A 20,061-nucleotide genomic window follows, 5' to 3' on the forward strand; every position below is an offset into this window, starting at 1 on the left:
CCATATGGAGTCACAAATGCTGAAATCTCCTTTGCACGTTCCGACAAAGGCACCTGCCAATACCCTTTCAACAAGTCGAATTTCGACACATACTTAGCTGAACCTATCCTATCAATGCAGTCTTCAATCCGGGGAATAGGATATGAATCCGCTTTACTCACTGCATTCACTTTGCGAAAATCCACACACATCCTGATACTCCCATCTGATTTAGGAACGAGTACAATAGGAGAGCTCCAATCACTACTGCTAGGTTCAATAATATCATGCTCTAGCATGTACTTTATTTCTTCCCTAACTGCAGCCATTTTCCCTGGGTTTAACCTATAGGGATGCTGTTTGATAGGCAACGCATCCCCTACCTCTATATCATGTTTAAGCCCAGAGGTTAGCCCAGGAGTATCTGTAAACACAGCCGGAAATTTCTGGATCAGAGCATGCACCTCAACCCCCTGCTCTGGCTCTAGATGTTCCACCACCTGACCCCACTTGGCCATCACCTCACTATTTACCAAGCGTATTCCCACTGGCTCCAAACCCTCTGCCCCACTATCTTCTTCTGTCTCACTCTTTTCTATGTTAATAGCTACTACTGGCCTCTCCCCCGACCATGATACAACTTCAACATATTTATGTGACACAATCTTTTCTTCTTACGCCTATCCGAGGTATTAATGACATAATTAACATCATTTATCTTCTCCCCAATCAGATAGGGTCCACTAAAACGAGCATGCAGGGGGTCTCCCCTAATAGGCAACAGTACCAACACACTGTCTCCCACCTTGAAACTACGCGCCTTCACGTTTTGGTCATACGTAGCCTTCATTTTCTCTTGGGCCCCCTTCAAATGTTCTCTAGCAATTCCACATGCTGCTCTCAGTCTGGCCTTAAACTCTGCTACATAATCTAAGATGTTCACCTCTGTCTCCTGCCCCAGAAACTTCTCCTTCACCAACTTTAACGGTCCCCTTACTTCATGTCCAAAAACCAGTTCAAACGGACTAAAGCCTGTTGGCTCATTTACTGCATCCCTGGCTGCAAATAGCAGAAAGGGGATCCCTCTGTCCCAGTCACCTGGGTCCTCCACACAGTACGTTCTAATCATTGTTTTCAACGTCTGATGATGCCTCTCAAGGGCCCCCTGAGACTGTGGGTGATAGATGGATGATTTCAACTGTTTTATACCTAGTTGGTACATTACTTCTTGAAACACTCCTGACATAAAATTCGATCGTTGATCCGATTGCACCTCTCTTGCCAGCCCATACTGTGTGAAAAACTTTATTAGTGCATCTAACACTGTCTTTGCCTTGATATCTCTCAGGGGAATTCCCTCCGGATACCTCGTAGCCACATCCATTATTGTGAGCAAATACTGATGCCCCCTTTTCGTTTTAGGCAGGGGCCCTACACAGTCTATCAACACCCGAGTAAAAGGCTCCTCAAAAGCAGGTATCGGAATCAGTGGTGCCCTGGGAATAACCTGGTTTGGTTTTCCCCCCACCTGACAGGCATGACATGATTTACAAAAATGGACTATATCCTTATGCATTTTTGGCCAATAAAAATGCTGTTGAACTTTGGCTTGCGTTTTCCTTATTCCTAAATGCCCTGCTGTTGGAACCTCATGAGCTAATTTAAGAATGTCCTCTCGATAACAGGGTGGGAGCACCACCTGATACACTACCTTCCACTCCTGGTTAGCAGGACACTCCCTAGACCTCCATTTCCTCATAAGTACCTCATTGTTCAAATAAAATCCCTCTGCTTCGTTCCCCATTTCCTCCTGTGGTATCGCACTCTCACACAGTTTCCCAATATCTGGGTCCTCCTGCTGGGCACCCAAATCATTATGAGTAAATGTCTTAATCGAGCCCTCGACATTTGAAAAAAAAACATTGGCCAAACTACTCTGAGGAGTCTGAGCCTCACCTGCCTCGTCTTCCCTTTTTGCCTAAATCTCCAGTCGAGCCTGTGCTCGCGTCACTACACAAGCGGGAAATATTCCTGGGAATTCGTCTTGTAACCCCTCAGTCTCCCTTGACAAAGCTGGAGTGGTAGTAATCTCAGGGTCTGCATATACCTTGTGCCCAGCTAGGTCATTACCCAAAATAAAATTCACCCCTGGTACCGGCAAACTGGTGACCACCCCCACGGACACCAGCCCACTCACCACCTTAGACCTTAATGTTACTTGGTGAATCGGTACAGATACGAACTCCCCTCCAACCCCCTTAATGAGAGCATACGTCTTTAGAAATGTTCTATCATTCTCCCCAACATTTTCTACTAACAGAGATTGACTAGCTCCCGTGTCTCGCAACACTACAACAGGACTCTCTTTCCCATCGACCATGACTGATCCTTCTGAAATAAACTCTTTGTACATCTCCAGGGTTCTCTCCTTTTCTCTCCTCTCCTCTGACTCAGGGCCCATCGACACCACCCCCACTGGTTTTACTCCACCTTCTCTTCCCACATCATTTTGCAATTTCCAACATTCTGCCTTTATATGTCCTTTTTTCCGACAGTAATGACATGTTGGCCCAGATGGCATTGTCGAGGGTACCCATGGCCTGTCATTCCTCACCTTCAACCCTACCCTGGATTCTCTGTTATTTGATACTCCAAAATCCTCCTGTACTTCGTGATAACTAGTATTTTTACTACTACCAAAGTTTGTCCTGTGCGATAATTCATACTCATCTGCCAACATGGCTGCCTTTTGTAAATCTTCCACTTTATGATCTTCCAAATGAGTTTTTATTCCTGGGGCAATGCTATTTTTAAACTCCTCTGTTAGGATAAGCTGCCTAAGTTGACTATAATCCTGATTCACATTTCGGGCCCGACACCACCTATCAAATGCCATTTCCTTCTGTCTGGCGAATTCTAAATGGGACTCCCCCACTTTCCTCTGCAAGCCCCGAAATCTCTGTCGATAGGATTCAGGTACCAATTCATAAGCACCCAATACTAATTTTTTTACTGTCTGATAGTCAGCCGACTTTTCTTCATCTAGAGCTGCATACACCTCTTGAGCTCTTCCTGTCAATGCACTTTGTGCTAGCAGCGACCAATATTGTGAAGGCCACTTTAAACTGTTTGCCACTTTTTCAAATGACAAAAAAAAATACATCAACTTCTTGCTCACAAAACTTGGGCACGAGGCATATATTACGCCCCACCTCAAATGGTTTCTCACTTTTACCCACCCCGTGCTCCAATTTCTTAATTTCCAATTGAATTCTCAGTTTTTCTTTTTCTAGTGCAATACGAGCAAGCTCCCGCTCTGTTTCCTCCCTTTCCTTGACTCTCACTTGCTCAAGCGTTACTCGTTGTAACTCCACTGATGACAAATGCTGTCGAGTGGCGTTATCAAGAGGCTCTCCCCCCACCCGTTGCACCAAGATCTCTACCATTTCTCCCTTCTTCATCTCAGGCGTTAATACCACTTCTAAATGCTCGGCCACTCGGCGTAAATCATCTTTTTTTAGCTCATACCACTCGCTAAGCCTGCAAATCTTTTCTAAAAATGTCTCGGGCGTAAATTCATCACCCATATTTACTTTTACTGGTTAACTCCTCGGCTACTAATTATATAACAAACAAACTACCCAACTAAACGGTTCAGTAAAGACGAGCCCCCATTTGTCACGGGCTATTCCTACCGGCTCGCTAAACACCATAGATAGGAGCTACCCTGACCTAAAAGGTGTGTGTGCGTGCGTGTGATTGTGTATATATATGGCAAACTAAAACAAAATGGCACTGTTCCCCCCACAACTTATGGCGAGACATCGTCCAAACACCCACACTGCCAAGAACGACTTAAGACGACTTTTTCGTTTTCAGTGGTTTTCCACCAGATGGCACTGTTGTCTATCACCTGAGTATCTTGAGTTATTTTTTCCCCTTACATTTTGGTGAGGCACGCTTTTTCAACAGCCAGTAAGAAGGGAAGGAGGAGTTCCGGTAAGGTTTATTTTTATGTCAGCACAGTGATCCCCTCCGTGCTTAGCAACCGTACGTGGAGCGATCATACATGGATATAAATATTATGTGATAGTTGAAAAGAGTTGAAAAGCTTAGAAAAACGAAAATCGCTGGCAGTGGGCAAACGCAGCCAGAAATAAGTCTGGCAGTGAATAAGTTAAGACCGGGAACGCATCTGTGTCATTTTTAGATTTATTTGGCTATTTTTTATTTGGCTGCTATTAAAAAAATAGCAGATATACAAACTTGTAGATCTATTTTTGAATAGCCAAAGAAATCAAAAAATTAGCCAGATGTTTTTCCGGCCTTAATGGGTTAAAATGAGATATTCCTCTAAATATGGCTAGAATCGTCAAAAAACACATGTTGCCTCTGCCCCTCTACCATTCTCTACACACCCCTGACATGCATGTACCTGGTTCACTATTCGACAGATTTCTCCAATCTTCTGCACCGCAGTCCGATGCAGGGTGAGACATTCATCCAACTCCTCTGTCTCGGTCTCTGTCTTCTTTTCAAACTCCTCTGCAATCTCTTCTTTTCCCTCTGTCAAATTCCTGCAGATCAGACAAAACAAAACCATACATGTAATCAATTGTACAGCTGCAATGGGGGAAACCTTGTATGTTCAAAAACATTACTTTTCTGGAAATGGAGAAGAAAAAAAAACAAATGTTTATAAAACCCACAACCACAATTTTCAATACTTTTACTTTACTCTGCTACATCTCAGAGACACATGTTGAACTTTTTTTTCCAATACAATTATTTGAAAACTATAATTACTAGTTACTTTGTAGATTTTGGTTATTATTACATAACATTAACCATTTCAGCCCTACTTAAACTTTGTCTATTTGAAAATAGCAAATCTAAAAAGCAGATCTATGTGTCACATTGCGGCGAGTTGTGAGCTTGTAGATGTGCTATTTTAAAAAGACTTTAATAAATGTTTTACATATGATATCTTTAATGAGTAATCTTACTTTTGGTACTTTAACTCTTTGACTGCCAATGACAAGATTTCTCGTCATATTTTACTATGAATGTCCCTCATAGACTAGGTCAGTTTTCCAAAAATCTTAACCCTGAAGGCAAATCGTGTTAATTTATGGCACACATGTTTTCTAGGGGTATTAAGGTGTGCTGAATCCAAATCTGCTGTGTGCCAAGCCCAAAAATGGCCACTAAGCCCTCAAAATGGACCATTTAAAGATGGCGGCCACCACTATGCTGAAACATAATAAAACGCTATATGTTTGATTAAACAAGGTAGAAAATAGACTGAAATGTCCTTTTTTATGTTTACATATATAGGGAATACAATGCAATATTCTGATTTAAGATAAATTGTGAAGGAACCACTTTTATATAAATTATATTGTGAAAATTGGCCTCTTTGGTAATGAATAATGTTTTTTTTTTGGGGGGGGGGGGGGGGGGGGGTGATAATGAATAATTGCTTTAAGATGTATAATTGCCTTAATTTGTGTTTCTGACTTGTATTTGCTCAGTGTTCTGGCAGGTTTCTTGCAATTGCACACTTCAATGCACTCCATGCGTACTTTCCTGCAGCTGCAGCGTTGGCTCAGACATCCCTTTGTGCAACTGCATGACGTGATCTCCCTGCATGCTTTTGGCATAGGTGCAGGGAAAGCAGCCGTGGCACCAACTGACCATTCAGGTGCATCCATCCCATTTCGCTCACTGGAGGAAGACCAGGATGTGGCAAGTGAGCTTGGTTCCAGACAAGAGCTTGATAGTGGGAACTCATGATGTGAAACTGCTGCATCTGAGATTGGTGGCAGAGTCTCTTGTGCACGACCTATACAAAACAACTTGACTCTTGCTTCATTGCATGTATCAACTTCAGGCACACCGTATATCTTACAGATGAATTTCTCTGTTGACCTCGCTATGTCTACTGTGAGAGGGCCTTTTCCAAGCCCAATGAGACCTGTGTGATGTTGCTGGAACACCTGCCAGGCTGTTTTCTTACTGTGGCCACTGAACTATGACATGCTGTCACATCCAGTGACAGCATGGAAGGCAAGTAGTGTGTCAACTTGATCAGCAGAAAGCAACATGCAAAGTTCATGTACTGGAAGATACTTTGGCGCCTTTGATGTCCCAGCTTTCATGTAGAGACGCTTACATTGCATTCTGACATAGTGTGCCAGAAGTAGAAGAAGCACATCTGTATCACGTGCTGACACAACTAGTGTTTCCATTTGAGCATGGATGCAATGCAAAATCAGTTGTGTGTCAGCTTCCTCATGGTCAGCACTTAGAGAAGAGACTTCAAGATCTGGATCCGATGACAAATCCTTCGGCAAACCCCCCTGATACAACTTAGATTATTAGGGCTGTGTTTAATCAGATGGTTGGAAAGCAATTGAGCAAGGTCTGCTTTATTTTCCTCAAGTGCCATGAAGCTAGACCAGTCTGGTGGAAGAGGAACTGACTTGTTCTCTATTTTACAACGTATTGGTCGGTGGCGCTGCTTGCGTTTAATCCTTGTGCCTGCTTTGATCGTTTCCTCTTGATACCTGTCAAAGACTACATCAATTCTCTGGCAGTTTTCTCCCATTCTAAACACAGCTCCAGCAAACATGTTGGCATATTCACCAAATGTTCCAGGTTGTTTTCCTAGTGCCATCACGAGTGCTTGGCCATCAATGAGCAGTCAGCTGGAATCATCAAGTGTAACTTTTGCAGGGGATGGACTTGTTCTGTCAGTATGTTTACTTGGCCAAAGGTAGTGGGATGGTCATGAGTTCATGCGTAAGGATGTTTTCAAGGTTTACCTGGCACCCTGCTCTGCAAGCAGTAATGAGCCTTTGTAGAATGTTCCTATCCACTTTGATCTGGGAAGGTTTCTCTAAAGAAGTGAACAGGGCAGCCGCTGGTCTGCCAGCCCCGTGCCCCAACAACCTGAACGATGCCTACGAGTCATACCGTAAGATGCTTCTGAATGCTGCCAAGAAGAACATCCCCCGCGGCATCCGCAAAGCCTATGTCCCCTGCTGGGACGACGAATGTGAACATCTACTTCGCGCCCACGCAGAAGCTCAAAACATCGAGGACAGGGACAAAGCAGCAGATGAGCTCTTCAGCAGGCTGGACGAGAATAGCAGGCAAAGATGGACTGAGACTGTGGAGTCAATCGACTTCACACACTCCAGCCGCCGGGCGTGGCAGACCCTGAACAAGCTGACTGGAAGGTCAACAACCCCAGCACAATGTCCCATCACAGCAAACTCCATTGCGTCGCTTCTGCTGAGTAATGGCCGGTTCCCTAATGCAGATAAGGACTTCACCAGAAAAACATCAGCAAGAGTCCATGAGCTGCTCAGGAACCCAGGATGTGACTTAAACCTATCCACCGACTTCACGGCTCAGGAAATCGAGCAGGCCATCCAATGCATGAAGACCGGTAAGGCGCCAGGCATAGATGGTATCCATGCGGAATATATTAAACATCAAGGCAAGAAGGCAAACTACTGGCTTTGCTCCTTCCTCTCCGCATGTCTTCACCACTCAAAGCTGCTGAAGATCTGGCGTTGTGCTAAGGTGATCGCCCTGCTGAAGCCTAACAAGCCGAGCGATGACCCCAAGGGATACCGGCCCATCTCACTGTTGAGCATCCCATTCAAGCTCCTGGAACGCCTCATTCTGGCCCGCATCACCCCAGTGATCGACCCCCAGCTACCCAAAGAACAAGCAGGGTTCCGAAGTGGCAGGTCAACAACAGACCAGGTAACCCTCCTGTGCCAAGACATAGAGGACAGCTTACAGGCAGGAGAGAAGGCCGGTGCCGTCTTTCTGGACCTCACAGCTGCCTACGACACGGTCTAGCTACGTGGGCTACACATGAAGCTTCTGGAAACCATCCCAGATAAGCACATGGTGAGCTTTATAATGGAGACGCTGAGCAACCGCAGCTTCCGGCTACTGACCAGCAACGGCCAGAGCAGCAGGGTGAGAAAGCTCAAGAACGGTGTCCCACAGGGTTCGGTGCTGGCACCCACGCTGTTTAACATCTACATCCATGACCTACCCCCAACAACATCAAGGAAGTACGGTTATGCAGATGACCTGGCCATCCTAACCAGCAAACCATCCTGGCAGGCAGTGGAGGAGGGCCTCACGGAGGACATGAGCATCCTGTCCTCGTACCTGAAGGACTGGCGCCTCAAGCTCAGTGTGGACAAGACCGTGTCTACAATGTTGCTGGACTGGCTTGCTGCAACGGAGATGAGGATCTGATGACATACGCAAGAAGAAGATCCACTTTGATAGTGTTTTGCTTTCCCTTGGAAAGTTGCACAACTTCATATAAAGAGGCAAATGTCTTGGCCTTATTCTTTCGAATAGGTGGTTTCAGAGCCAGGTGCTGGTCACTATCTGGAGGCTCACACAGACGTTTCTCGACAAAGACTTTCATTTGTACTTGTCCAAGTTCTTCTGCATTAAGCAGAGATTCCTGAATCTCAGATGTGACTACATCCTTGTTGATCATGTTTTTCAATGTGTCGCCACCATCTTGAAACACACCATGCTGTTTCAATGACACAACTATTCTGCCTTCATCAGAGTCGTCTTTTTCTTTTTTTGTGCACTCATTGTGTGTGTACTCATCATCTTCATTGCCTGATGTCATTCCTAGCAAAGCTGCTGTCTGATAAACTATGTGTGTCCTCAGATTATATGACAATGTCCATCTACTCAGTGCAGACCATATTCTGGTAATACCTACTAAGCCTCCACTCTTCTTTCCTGTAGCATTTAGCCATTCTCTACTTTGGTCCGCTGAGCAAGGTGTTTGTGGCTGATATTTGAGTTAGGCCATCACTTTATACCACAGGCTTGCAATATGCTCTTTCAGCAGTTTCTTCACAAGTATTATGAACTTGGTTACCTTTATATAATGACACATTTATGTACATCATTATTGGGAACATTTATTGGTGAATAATATTCACCAATTTTTTTAAGCAGTTTCCTCACACTTGATTTCAAATCAAAATATTTAATTGGATTCCTCATAAATGAAAAACAAAAAAAAAGAAAATCAATCAAGTTTCTACCTTGTTTAGTCAAAAAGATGCTTTGTAATATATTCCAGCATAGTGGCGGCCGCCATCTTTAAATGGTCCATTTTGAGGGCTTAGCGGCCATTTTTGAGCTTGGCACACAGCAGATTTGGATTCAGCACACCTTAATACCCCTAAAACATGTGTGCCATAAATTAACACGATTTGCCTTCAGCACTTTAAATAAGCACATTTTCTGAAATCCTGCCTAGTCTATCAAGTCGTGCATTCAAGACAGACACGTTGCATACTGCTCTAACACTATTAACATCAGATCTCTCCCGAATTTTTTTTTTAAATACGCGATTTAGAGCAAGGACCATAGGCGCAGGTTTTGAACTGCGGCGGACCCATTATGGAGTTATGAAATCGCTCTACTGTACCACTCATAACATCATAAGAAAGGTAATAAAACCGTCGGACGAAATTCTCTTTTAAGAGTGTTTTCGCTCTACCGCTGCTGTCGGATCGTACATGTCAGCCCTGCAAGACGGTGTGTACTAGCTGGGTATTTAGAACCAGCGTAGCACATCTGCTTGGTAGCATTTGTGGCTAACAATAGCATTGACTGTGCACCCAGCCCTACCGCTGTTGTATGACCGTGTTTCGGTGTGCTGCCCACCGTAATCTAGCATGAGCACTTGTGCTACGGTTATTATTATTATTTGAATTACTATAAGTATAAGCATTCTGAGTGTTTCGCTCTGCTGCTGCTTGTCACTGGTCATGTATGACGTTTGCACCATGTGCTTAGCCGTTCTGGGACCAGGGGATGGCCATGACCTGTGCCCACACTGTCTTGGCATCGGACATCTGAGACAAGCCTTGACAGAGGATGCTTGCACTACTGCAGTTGCATGCCTTTTGCTGAGGGTCCCCACACATTTTTAGCAATGAATTTCCAAAACTTTTCCAGAATATTTAGCCCAATTTCCAGGCCTATAAAACAATCATTCAGCACAATAATGTGTCTCTTACTCCTATGTACAATGCCCAAAGATAGGCAGTGTAGCAAAAATAAAGCATAGAATATAAAATAGTACAATTTCATTCAACATTTTGTGCAAAATTAGGGCATAGTGACCCTGCGAGCGAAAATAGGAGGGGTGGACGACGTCGTTGCACGTTGTCGCTCGCGGTAGGTCAGGACGGTCTCATTCAAAAACATGTATTTTAATGAGATTTCATCGCCCGCTCGCTTCGCGTCACGTCGCATCACGTCGCATCGCTGGCAGTGCGGATGGGGTGTTACACAGCCCGTTCGGCGAAAAACTACTTATGTTACATATTTCGTGTAATGTTATACATGTTTATGAAAATGTTTTGTATTAAAAAAAATCAATAGCCAAAAACAATGCATAGCCAAATATGTTTCCAGGACCCTTGATAAATTCCAGGACCTTTGATCAATTCCAAACCTTTTCCAGTACTGGATTTTTTTTACATTTATTTCAAAATATTTCCAGGAATTTCATGACCGTGGGGACCCAAAGGGCAGCAAGGTTGGCTGTGGCTCCCTCAGGAATGCCAGTCTTGAGCCCTGTGAGAGGTCTTCCTAAGCACAAGCACTCACATGCTGAGACCACAGGCGCCAAGAGGAGACGTCAGGAAGATGATCCCTTGTCTCACAAAGTGGACACATTGGCCTCTGGGTTTGCGCAGATTAAGGCCCTTCTTCTCAACCTGCAGCCTGGTGCACCCCACACCGATGCTGCGGCCCCAGCGCCTCCACTCCAGGTCAGAGATGGGAACAATAACCGTGCAGCTGTCTATGTTGCTAATCAACGAGAGGACGATGCTATGTCTATTGCAGCCTCAGACTTTTTGCGGACGAGGCTACGGAACATGAGGACCCAGAGGAAGAGGGGGGGTCGCCCCCTCGCTCAGTGGGGGGCTCTCAGGAGTCTGGAGCAGATGCTCATGTGCCTAGGACTGGGCTCTCTACAGTCAAGGAGGCCGTTCAGCTGGCCTTATCACGGCTTGGACTTGATATCCCCCCTGGGGTGGCCCCGCCTCCTAATGCCTTTTCCAGGCACACTCAGCAACCCTCTTTCAGTGTGCCACCTTCTAAGCATTTCATCAATGAGCTTCAGAGATGTTGGTCAGATCCCAAGTCTCATCTCCACCTGCCACAAAACTGCAGGGCCTTGGCGGCCATGGACAATGCGGCAAAATTTGGTTTGAACCACTTGGAGACTATGGATCCTATGACTATGCGTCCTTGATAGTGTCGCCAGATGAGGTCCTCAGACTGGATGCTCGTTGTCCATGAGCACAATGCAGGATCACTGATGAATACCTTACTAAGAGCTACGACACAGCAGCTCGGATAAAAATTCCCCTAAGTGGGTGCGTGCGATGGATATCCAGGTGTTGAAAACACTGCCCTCTGGCGGTCATCCGGAATTCATAGAACCTTAGTTACATGCGTAATCCTACAACTGCGTCACCTAGAATGGGAGTAGACCTCCACTCGGTCCTGGTGGATCTTGACGATGAGCCAGAAGTCGGGCATCAGACGGGCTTGTCCCTCCTGATCATCCACCATGGTGGAAGAGCCGTCACACTCCGAGTCACTGCTGCCACCATCATAACCTGCACACGCGCGCACGCACGCACACGCACACACACACACACACACACACACACACACACACACACACACACACACACACACACACACACACACACACACACACACACACAATGCTTGTTACAATCATAACATAATCGCCTTATCACAATTATTTGAGATAATCACAATTATTTTACATGATCGTCATCATTTTTGTGTTGAAACATGTTCATGCATTTTCAGACATATAAAGATAAATAGCAGTTCACAACGTGTATATTAACCGCTTTTCCACTTTTCAGATTCTGAAAATTATTAAATATGTCAGTAATTTGTTAAGTTCTTTGTCATATCTGCCCTGTGCAATCTATGCTTACAATCCTAAAAGCCCAACAGAAATGCAATTTCTATGTGTAGGTCCCAATGTTAAATGCCAAAAAATACAAACAAACTGTACATCGCAATTTATTTTTACTTAAGTAAAAGTATCAATATCAAAATGTAAAAATACTCTGTTTAAAGCAAAGGCTTGGTAATTAAAGTGTAATTAAAGTAAATAAAGTACTCATTGAACCGAATGTCCCATTTCAAGTTTTGAAAATGCAGTCTTTTGAAAATAGTATAGTACAGTATGTAGTAGGCTGAAGTGGTTAATTTATGTTTTTTTAATAATAATCTAAATCTACAAAGTAACTAAAGTTTCCAAATAATTGTAGTGGAGTAAAAAAGTTTTTTTTTTTGCCTCTGCCACCAAAATGTGGAATGCCCTGACAACATCTATTAACTCATTTACTACCAAGGACGACTTATGACAAGACATCGTCCAAACGCCCACACTGCCAAGGGCGACTTAAGACGACAAAAAAAACATCTATAAGGAGACCACAAGAGAAGGCAAATGTACTTTTCCCATCTCCTTTGTACATAATAGTGATTGTATTTGTTGATGACATGTATTATTGTGTCATTTTTTTATGTTGATGAATTTAATGTATAGACCACAATGGAAATAAGTCCCCAGGACTTTTTTTGTGTATCCTTTTTTACTTTAATGTCTTATGACCTATGACCTCTGGTTGGCCATGGACCCCACTGGTCTAGAGAAACACTGGTCTTTAGCATTGGTTCTCAAAGTGGAGTCCGGGGAGGGGGGACCCCTAGGGGTCCTAGGGGTCCTTGTATACTTTAGCAGATCTACAAGCTCATAGCCCGGCACAGAGTGCAGCGCTATGAACTTGTAATCTGCTATTTTTGAAAAATCTTGAAAAATGTGTGCAACCCTTTGAATACATATACATATTTTTAAAGCAAACATTTGTAACTCATGTCTTTGCTTCTGGGGGTCCCTGGAACAAACAATATTTTGAGATGGGGTTCGCTGCCAAATACATATCATTTTGGGGGTCCTTGAAAGGTTTGAGAACCACTGGTCTAGAGAATCATCAGGGGATGGGAGCAATCTAATGCACTCTTGAAATAATTTAGCAATTGGGGAAAATTACTAAAACTATGATCACCATTGTTCATCGACTACCTTTTTCACTGACGAAAACTAAATAAAAGCTAAACTATGACTAAATATACTGACAATTTTGTCAGCAAATACAAACTACAATGTTATGGAGGGACTAGTGGAGAAGAGATCCAGTAGAACTAAACATGTCATCATGGGTGTGCGCGGGTGTCACAGACTACAAGCTCACAATGTGTTGCAGTCGACGCATTGTGATATATTTAGTCAACTAAAACTAAAAGTAAACTAAAAGTAAAACAATTCAGATGACTAAAATCTGACTACAACTAAACAGAATTGTATTCAAAAGACTATGACTAAAACTAAATCCAAATTTGCTGTCAAAATCAACACTAGTGCACAGTCTTACCCAGCATGTCAGAGTCCAGGCTGCCTTGGCTGGACACCACACTCTGCACCCGACTGGGACGCAGCTTCCCACTACCTGAAAACACACACACACACACACACACACACACACACACACACACACACACACACACACACAAAATAACTTAAATATACAAATACATTACTGGAATTTTAAATTATTGTATAAAATGACCCCTTGGGGTCACTTTGAGAACCACTGGTTTAGGAAACTATGGATACAACTATGGATAAACACAGGAACAGTGCAGTGGATCTGTAATGAAGTGGTGGAAAGGAGCGAGAAACAGGTTCTTTTGATTAAAATCGATTACTTTTCATATTTGATTAACCCATTAAAACCGGGAAAGCGTCTGTAACATTTTACATTTTAGAATGTTTTCAGAACACTCTTAGGATGTAGAACAGTGGTTCTCAAAAATAGAAGACATACGTACAAGCTCACAGTGCGTCACTCCGTGCCGGATCTGCTATTTTTTGAGTATTTTAAAAAAATCTTGAAAGTGTTTGAAAAAGTTAGAATAATTTAGATTTTCTTTTCCACACAATAATCTTCTGGGGGTCCCTGCCACATAGCCTTTTCAGATGGGGGCCAAGTACATTTTTGGGGTCCTTGGCACGAAAAAGTTTGAGAACTAATGATTTGGAAGGCTTCTTGCTACCTAATTGAAGCCCGGTCCAGCCAGCCTGTATTTCTGCGGACTACTAGATCAGAGCCAAGCAAGTTGTCCAATTCTCTCCCAACTTAACTCATGGCTCTGGCAAGTCAAACATCTACTTTTCCACCTTCACATGTGTCTCCATTTCTAATAACCACAAAATGAGGGTCTCCATAGTGTAGCCTGTAGGCGGCGCAAAACCAAAAGGTCACCCTGGCAGGCTGACCTTTTCACTCTGAGCTGCATAAGTAAGCATATATGGCCATAAACTGGACAACGATTGACAGATACAGAGATCCATATATGCCCATAAAAGGGACAAGGACTGACAGATATATATCTCCATATATGGCCATATCAGTTGGACCAATGGTGCAGCGCAGCTGTGACGGCCGCAAAGCAGCCCACTCTCTAAATGTGAGGACCGCAAAGCAGCCCACTCTCTAGATGTGAGGACCGCAAAGCGGCCCGCTCTCTAGATGTGAGGACCGCAAAGCAGCCCACTCTCTAGATGTAAGGACCGCAAAGCGGCCCGCTCTCTAGATGTGAGGACCGCAAAGCGGCCCACTCTCTAGATGTGAGGACCGCAAAGCGGCCCACTCTCTAGATGTGAGGACCGCAAAGCGGCCCACTCTCTAGATGTGAGGACCGCAAAGCAGCCCGCTCTCTATGGGTTAAAATCGATAACTTTTCATATTTGATTAAATCGATCAACTTTTGAAGACTCACTCTGTGTGGCGGACTGTACAGACTCGGCCAGGCTGAGGGCAGAGGGGGTCTTCGGAGGTGAGGAGGGGTTTTCACAGCAGTGCTCCGGTGGGACTGTGCCGGGCTGGGGGGCTGCGTCCACCGCCATGGCGTCTTCGGTCTCGTGTTTAGCGTCCGTGAACATCTCCGTAGATTCGGCTGCTGGCCCACTGCCAGGGTCCATGGACACATCCACACTCCTCTTCTCTTCACCCTGCAATTACATGGAAATCACATCCAGTGGTGGAAAGCAACCAAGTACTGTACTTTACTGGAGTATTTTCAATTTGTTATACTTGTACTCCACTACTCTCAGGGTCAAATACTGTACTTTTAACTCCACTACAATTATTAGAAAACGTGAGTTACTAGTTACTTTGTAGATTTGGAATATTACAAAATACGCAATAACCACTTCAGTCCTATTTATACTTTGGCTATTTTCAAAAGATTTGTGTATACATTTTTATACATTGTATACATTTGAAACTTGTGTCAAATGGGACATTCTGCATAATGGGTACTTTTTCTGGTGGTACTTTTCCATAGAGATTTCCGCAAATATTGATATACATTATTTTAAGCCTGTAACCGAGCCATGCAGGCTCCTGGTAAATAATGACCAACGCATTTGATTCTGTGTCAAAAAATATATTTGAAAACCACAAAATAAAGTGTATTTAATAATTATAATACATAATGTAATTAAATATTCCAATATTTGTTGACACAGAATCAAATGTTTTATGGTCATACATATTTCAGCAAGAGCCTGGATGGCTTGGTTCCAGGCTTAAAATAATTTATATAAATATTTTTGTAAATCTCTAGGGGGAAAATGAATGGGGTTTCTATCTATTTCAAACAAGAGTTCAAACTTGTTGTTAATGTAGTTTCATTAATGCAAGAACAATGGCTTCTATTTCAGCATGCTAACTTTCTAGGAAGAGAAAGTCTGTAGTTTCTATTAGCTTGGAATCCCGATTGATGAGGCAGGTTTGTGAACTGTCCATAGCCCTCCTCTGAGACACAGAGTCAACAGTATAATCGATCCCCTGATGGATGCTAATCACTAAGGGTTGCACTGTGTGGTTTCACAAATGTCAACGAGGTCATTGGACCTTGTTGACATTAATTGTCTGCCTTTTGAAAATAAAATAATAACATAAAAACGTGCTCAGGAGCCGAGATACAGCCTTTTTCAGTAATAAGTTCAACAAGAAGTGAATGGAGCAGCAAATCTTCAAATGATGATATCTTGGGTTCTGAACGTTTTTTCCATAAACATGTGAAACGCGTCATTGGCACGTTGCACCATTGCGGTAAAACACGTGTAACACGTCAATGGCACTCAATGAGTTAACATATTTGGGGGACCCCAGAATTTTAGTTAGTTACTTTGTAGTTTTAGTTTATTGTTACAAATCTTACATTAACCACTTCAGCCCCATTTGAACGTAGGTTATTTGAAAATAGCCGATCTACAACCCCACAATGTGTCGCGATGTGACACGATGTGGGCTCGTAGATCTGCTATTTTCAAAAGATTTTTTATAAATTTGAAAACTTGTTAAACTTTTTTGATGCCAATACCTTTGTACTTTTACACAAGTAAATTGTGCCTCCAAATTCTTTACTTGTATAGAGTATTTCTACAATGCTGTATTGATACTTTTACTTAAAGGACGACTTCACCCATTTTCAACCATTCTTCATATAAATGGTCCTCACTAATGCTCAAAAAAAAGTCTACTCTGTGTTTCATAGGAGGACTGTGGACACTTCAGACATCCGCCTACCAGTGACATCATCATTAGGCAGGTTTTTTTTTTTTCAAACAAGATTTACATTTTTTATAAACGTGAGAACAATGGATTCCATTATAGCATGCTAACTTTCCAGGAATAGAAAGCTTGCACTTTCTATTAGCTTGGATTTCCCATTGATGATGTCACTGGTATGCGAGTTTCTGAACTGTCCACAGCCCTCCTCTGAGACACAGACGGGGTAGACAAAAATGGTACCATCTTATAATGAGCATTAGTGAGGACCAATTATATTAATATAGGTTGAAAATGGGTGAAGTCGTCCTTTAAGAAAAAAAATATGGGTACTTCTTCCACCAGTGCCTCCATGTCAGGTCCCGTCATGTCCATGTCAGTGTCCAGGACTCTCCCCGGAGTGGAGCAGCTGTCCTCAGCATGTCCTCCAGTAGGACATGTAGGACTGCTGGTGGCTGCAGGCTCGCACAGCTTCCTGGCTACCTGCATCCTGTGCGGGTGCATGCGGCTCAGGGACATGTAGTGGAAGTTGTCCTGTTCTCCGTTCAGCACGTAACCCAATAACGACACCCTGCGGAACTCCTAGAGAGAATGCATGATGTTAGTTACACGTAGCACTGCTAACGCTAGCACGCTTAGTACCGCCAGCACTAGCACTGCTAACGCTAGCACGTTTAGCACTGCTAAAGCTAGCACACAAAATGTGCTCTAGGGATCAAGATTCATGATTTCACAGTGGAGTGAGCTCACCTCTTTAAACCTCTAATGTGGAGTGAGCTCACCTTTTTAAACTTCTAATGTGGAGTGAGCTAACCTCTTTAAACCTCTAATGTGGAGTGAGCTCACCTCTTTAAACCTCTAATGTGGAGTGAGCTCACCTCTTTAAACCTCTAATGTGGAGTGAGCTCACCACTTTAAACCTCTAATGTGGAGTGAGCTCACCTCTTTAAACTTCTAATGTGGAGTGAGCTCACCTCTTTAACCCTCTAATGTGGAGTGAGCTCACCTCTTTAAACCTCTAATGTGGAGTGAGCTCACCTCTTTAAACCTCTAATGTAGAGTGAGCTCACCTCTTTAAACCTCTAATGTAGAGTGAGCTCACCTCTTTAAACCTCTAATGTGGAGTGAGCTCACCTCTTTAAACCTCTAATGTGGAGTGAGCTCACCTCTTTAAACCTCTAATGTGGAGTGAGCTCACCTCTTTAAACCTCTCCAGGGACTGCTCAGGTCCAAAGACAAACTGCAGAGGGACCACCTCGCAGTGACACCGCGGCCGGCCGCTGGACTGCAGCACATGGTCCGCAACCTTCTGCAGCGTGGAGGCTGTGATGGTGCGAGAATGACGCAGAGCTGACACCATCTCATCCTCTAACAGCCATCGAATCTAGCGCGCGTACACACACACACACACACACACACACACACACACACACACACACACACACACACACACACACACACACACACACACACACACACACACACACACACACACACACACACACACACACACACACACACACACACACACGATAAACTGATGAATGGGGTCTCTCTCATGATTGGATGAAATTGGTATTATTACTATCACAATATAGAGCTATTTAACACCGTTACTGAACAAACACTTTTTACATTTCGTTTCGACCAAAACAGTCTTGACTTACAGCACCTCCCAGCCACTTCATGATGTGTTGAGAGCTTCTACATCTGCTATTTTCTTCTTTTTTTTTCTTTGTTAATGTGTTAATAAACCAGCAAGCGATAACGAATGTGGTTTAACTGTCTTCTCAAGTCACTCTGGGATAGATATTCAAACTCACCTCATCCATTGTAGCCAGCATGGCTAACTTGTGAGGCGCTGGGAGTTTGGAGAGGGGGTCTCCAGATATCCTGTAGATAGAAAGAAAACAGTCAAGAATTCAACAAGTTCTTTTGTTGTCCAACATATTGGAATAGCTTAACACATAAAGTATTGTGAGCTTGTAGATCTGCGATTTTCTATTATTATTATTATTAAATGGTTGAAATGAAATATAGTTCCATGTGTGTGTGCATTTTATATTTCCCTGTTTATTGTATGGTTACGTTTTTCAAATTGATTTCCAGATCGTGTACCTTTTTGACAAAACATGTGTCAAAACATTGGTAAAGGGGGGTCTAGGACGCAAAAATCTGTCACAAAGTCTGGCTCTAATGACATATGTGACTGAGGTGGGGCGGGGGGGGGTGATTAGAGCTGTGGTTAGGGGTTGAATAAATTACCCATTGTTAACGCCCATGAACAGGCCCTGAATGTGTGAAATCTTTGAAAGCCGTTTTATTTCAATAAACGACTTGAAAGCTTACATTCTGTACTTTCATAATCTGTAAAAAGCTGAAAAATGACCATGGCCCCCTTGCAGACCAAAGCATTGTACTCAATCACATATGGGTGCTATGGTTTTTCCTTACGCCTCCATGCCCTCTCCCTTCAGCTGGTCCAGTGTCCCCATCAGCTCCTCATCTGAGCGGTAGGAGGAGGGCTGCCCCGGAGAGCGATTCAATGACACACTGCTCTCTGATGTGTACCTGCACAGAGACCAATGGTGGAAAAAGTTCTCAAATGGTTTACTTAAGTAAAAGTATCAATAAAACATTGTAAAAAATACTCTGTTTGCAAGTAAACGTCTGTTATTCAAAATTCTCTTGAGTAAAAGTGCAAAGGTTTTGGCATCAAAATGCGTAAAGTACCAAAAGTAAAAGAGTATTCATCATGTGGAATGTCCCATTTTCACAAGTTTTCAAATCGCATAAAACTATTTTGAAAATAGTAGATCTATAAGCTCACAATGTGTCACATTGTGACGTGGTGTGAGCTTGTAGATCGGCTATTTTCAAATAGTTAAAGTGTATATAGGGCTAATGTATGTATGTAGTCAAGCCCCAAGTCCTAAGCTTTTTGTAGGTGTCAAGTGACTTGAAAAGACTTAAAGCAGGGATGGGCAACTGGCGGCCCGCGGGCCACATGCGGCCCTCACCGTCACTCAATGCAGCCCCAGGCCAATATCCGAAAATAAAAAAAATAAATCATGCTTCACGAATCATGCTTATTTTGAATATGATAATAAAAACAGAATTATTACGGGGCCAGAGCTCAGCTCTGGACCTGTTTTATTATTGGCAGTATTCTGTCACTTCTTCTTCTTTTTCTTCTGCCACTTTTCGCAGTTCTGGCTGAACCGTGCAGTCGCTTTTTACGAAACTCGGCCATATGGTAGATGGTCATGAAAAACGATCAAGAAATAATTCTCACAATCTT

The 20,061-nt window shown here is 43.3% G+C and overlaps 1 protein-coding gene across 7 annotated transcripts in view; it reads right to left on the bottom strand.

The window, feature by feature from the left end:
• Nucleotides 1-20,061, bottom strand: part of szt2 (SZT2 subunit of KICSTOR complex) — a 197,013-nt gene that overhangs the window by 106,644 nt on the left and 70,308 nt on the right. For all 7 annotated transcript variants that reach the window (XM_084065742.1, XM_084065743.1, XM_084065745.1 and 4 more), the window contains exons 35-42: nt 19,215-19,331; nt 18,584-18,653; nt 17,959-18,144; nt 17,094-17,342; nt 14,962-15,193; nt 13,554-13,628; nt 11,546-11,690; nt 4,415-4,556 (exon numbers count right to left, since the gene is read on the bottom strand). In XM_084065742.1, coding sequence (XP_083921868.1) covers nt 4,415-4,556; nt 11,546-11,690; nt 13,554-13,628; nt 14,962-15,193; nt 17,094-17,342; nt 17,959-18,144; nt 18,584-18,653; nt 19,215-19,331 — 1,216 coding nt within the window. The remainder of the gene's footprint in view (nt 1-4,414; nt 4,557-11,545; nt 11,691-13,553; nt 13,629-14,961; nt 15,194-17,093; nt 17,343-17,958; nt 18,145-18,583; nt 18,654-19,214; nt 19,332-20,061) is intronic.

The sequence above is a fragment of the Gymnoscopelus microlampas genome (assembly GCF_963454915.1).
Source record: "Gymnoscopelus microlampas genome assembly, chromosome: 9".
NCBI classification, from domain to species: domain Eukaryota; kingdom Metazoa; phylum Chordata; class Actinopteri; order Myctophiformes; family Myctophidae; genus Gymnoscopelus; species Gymnoscopelus microlampas.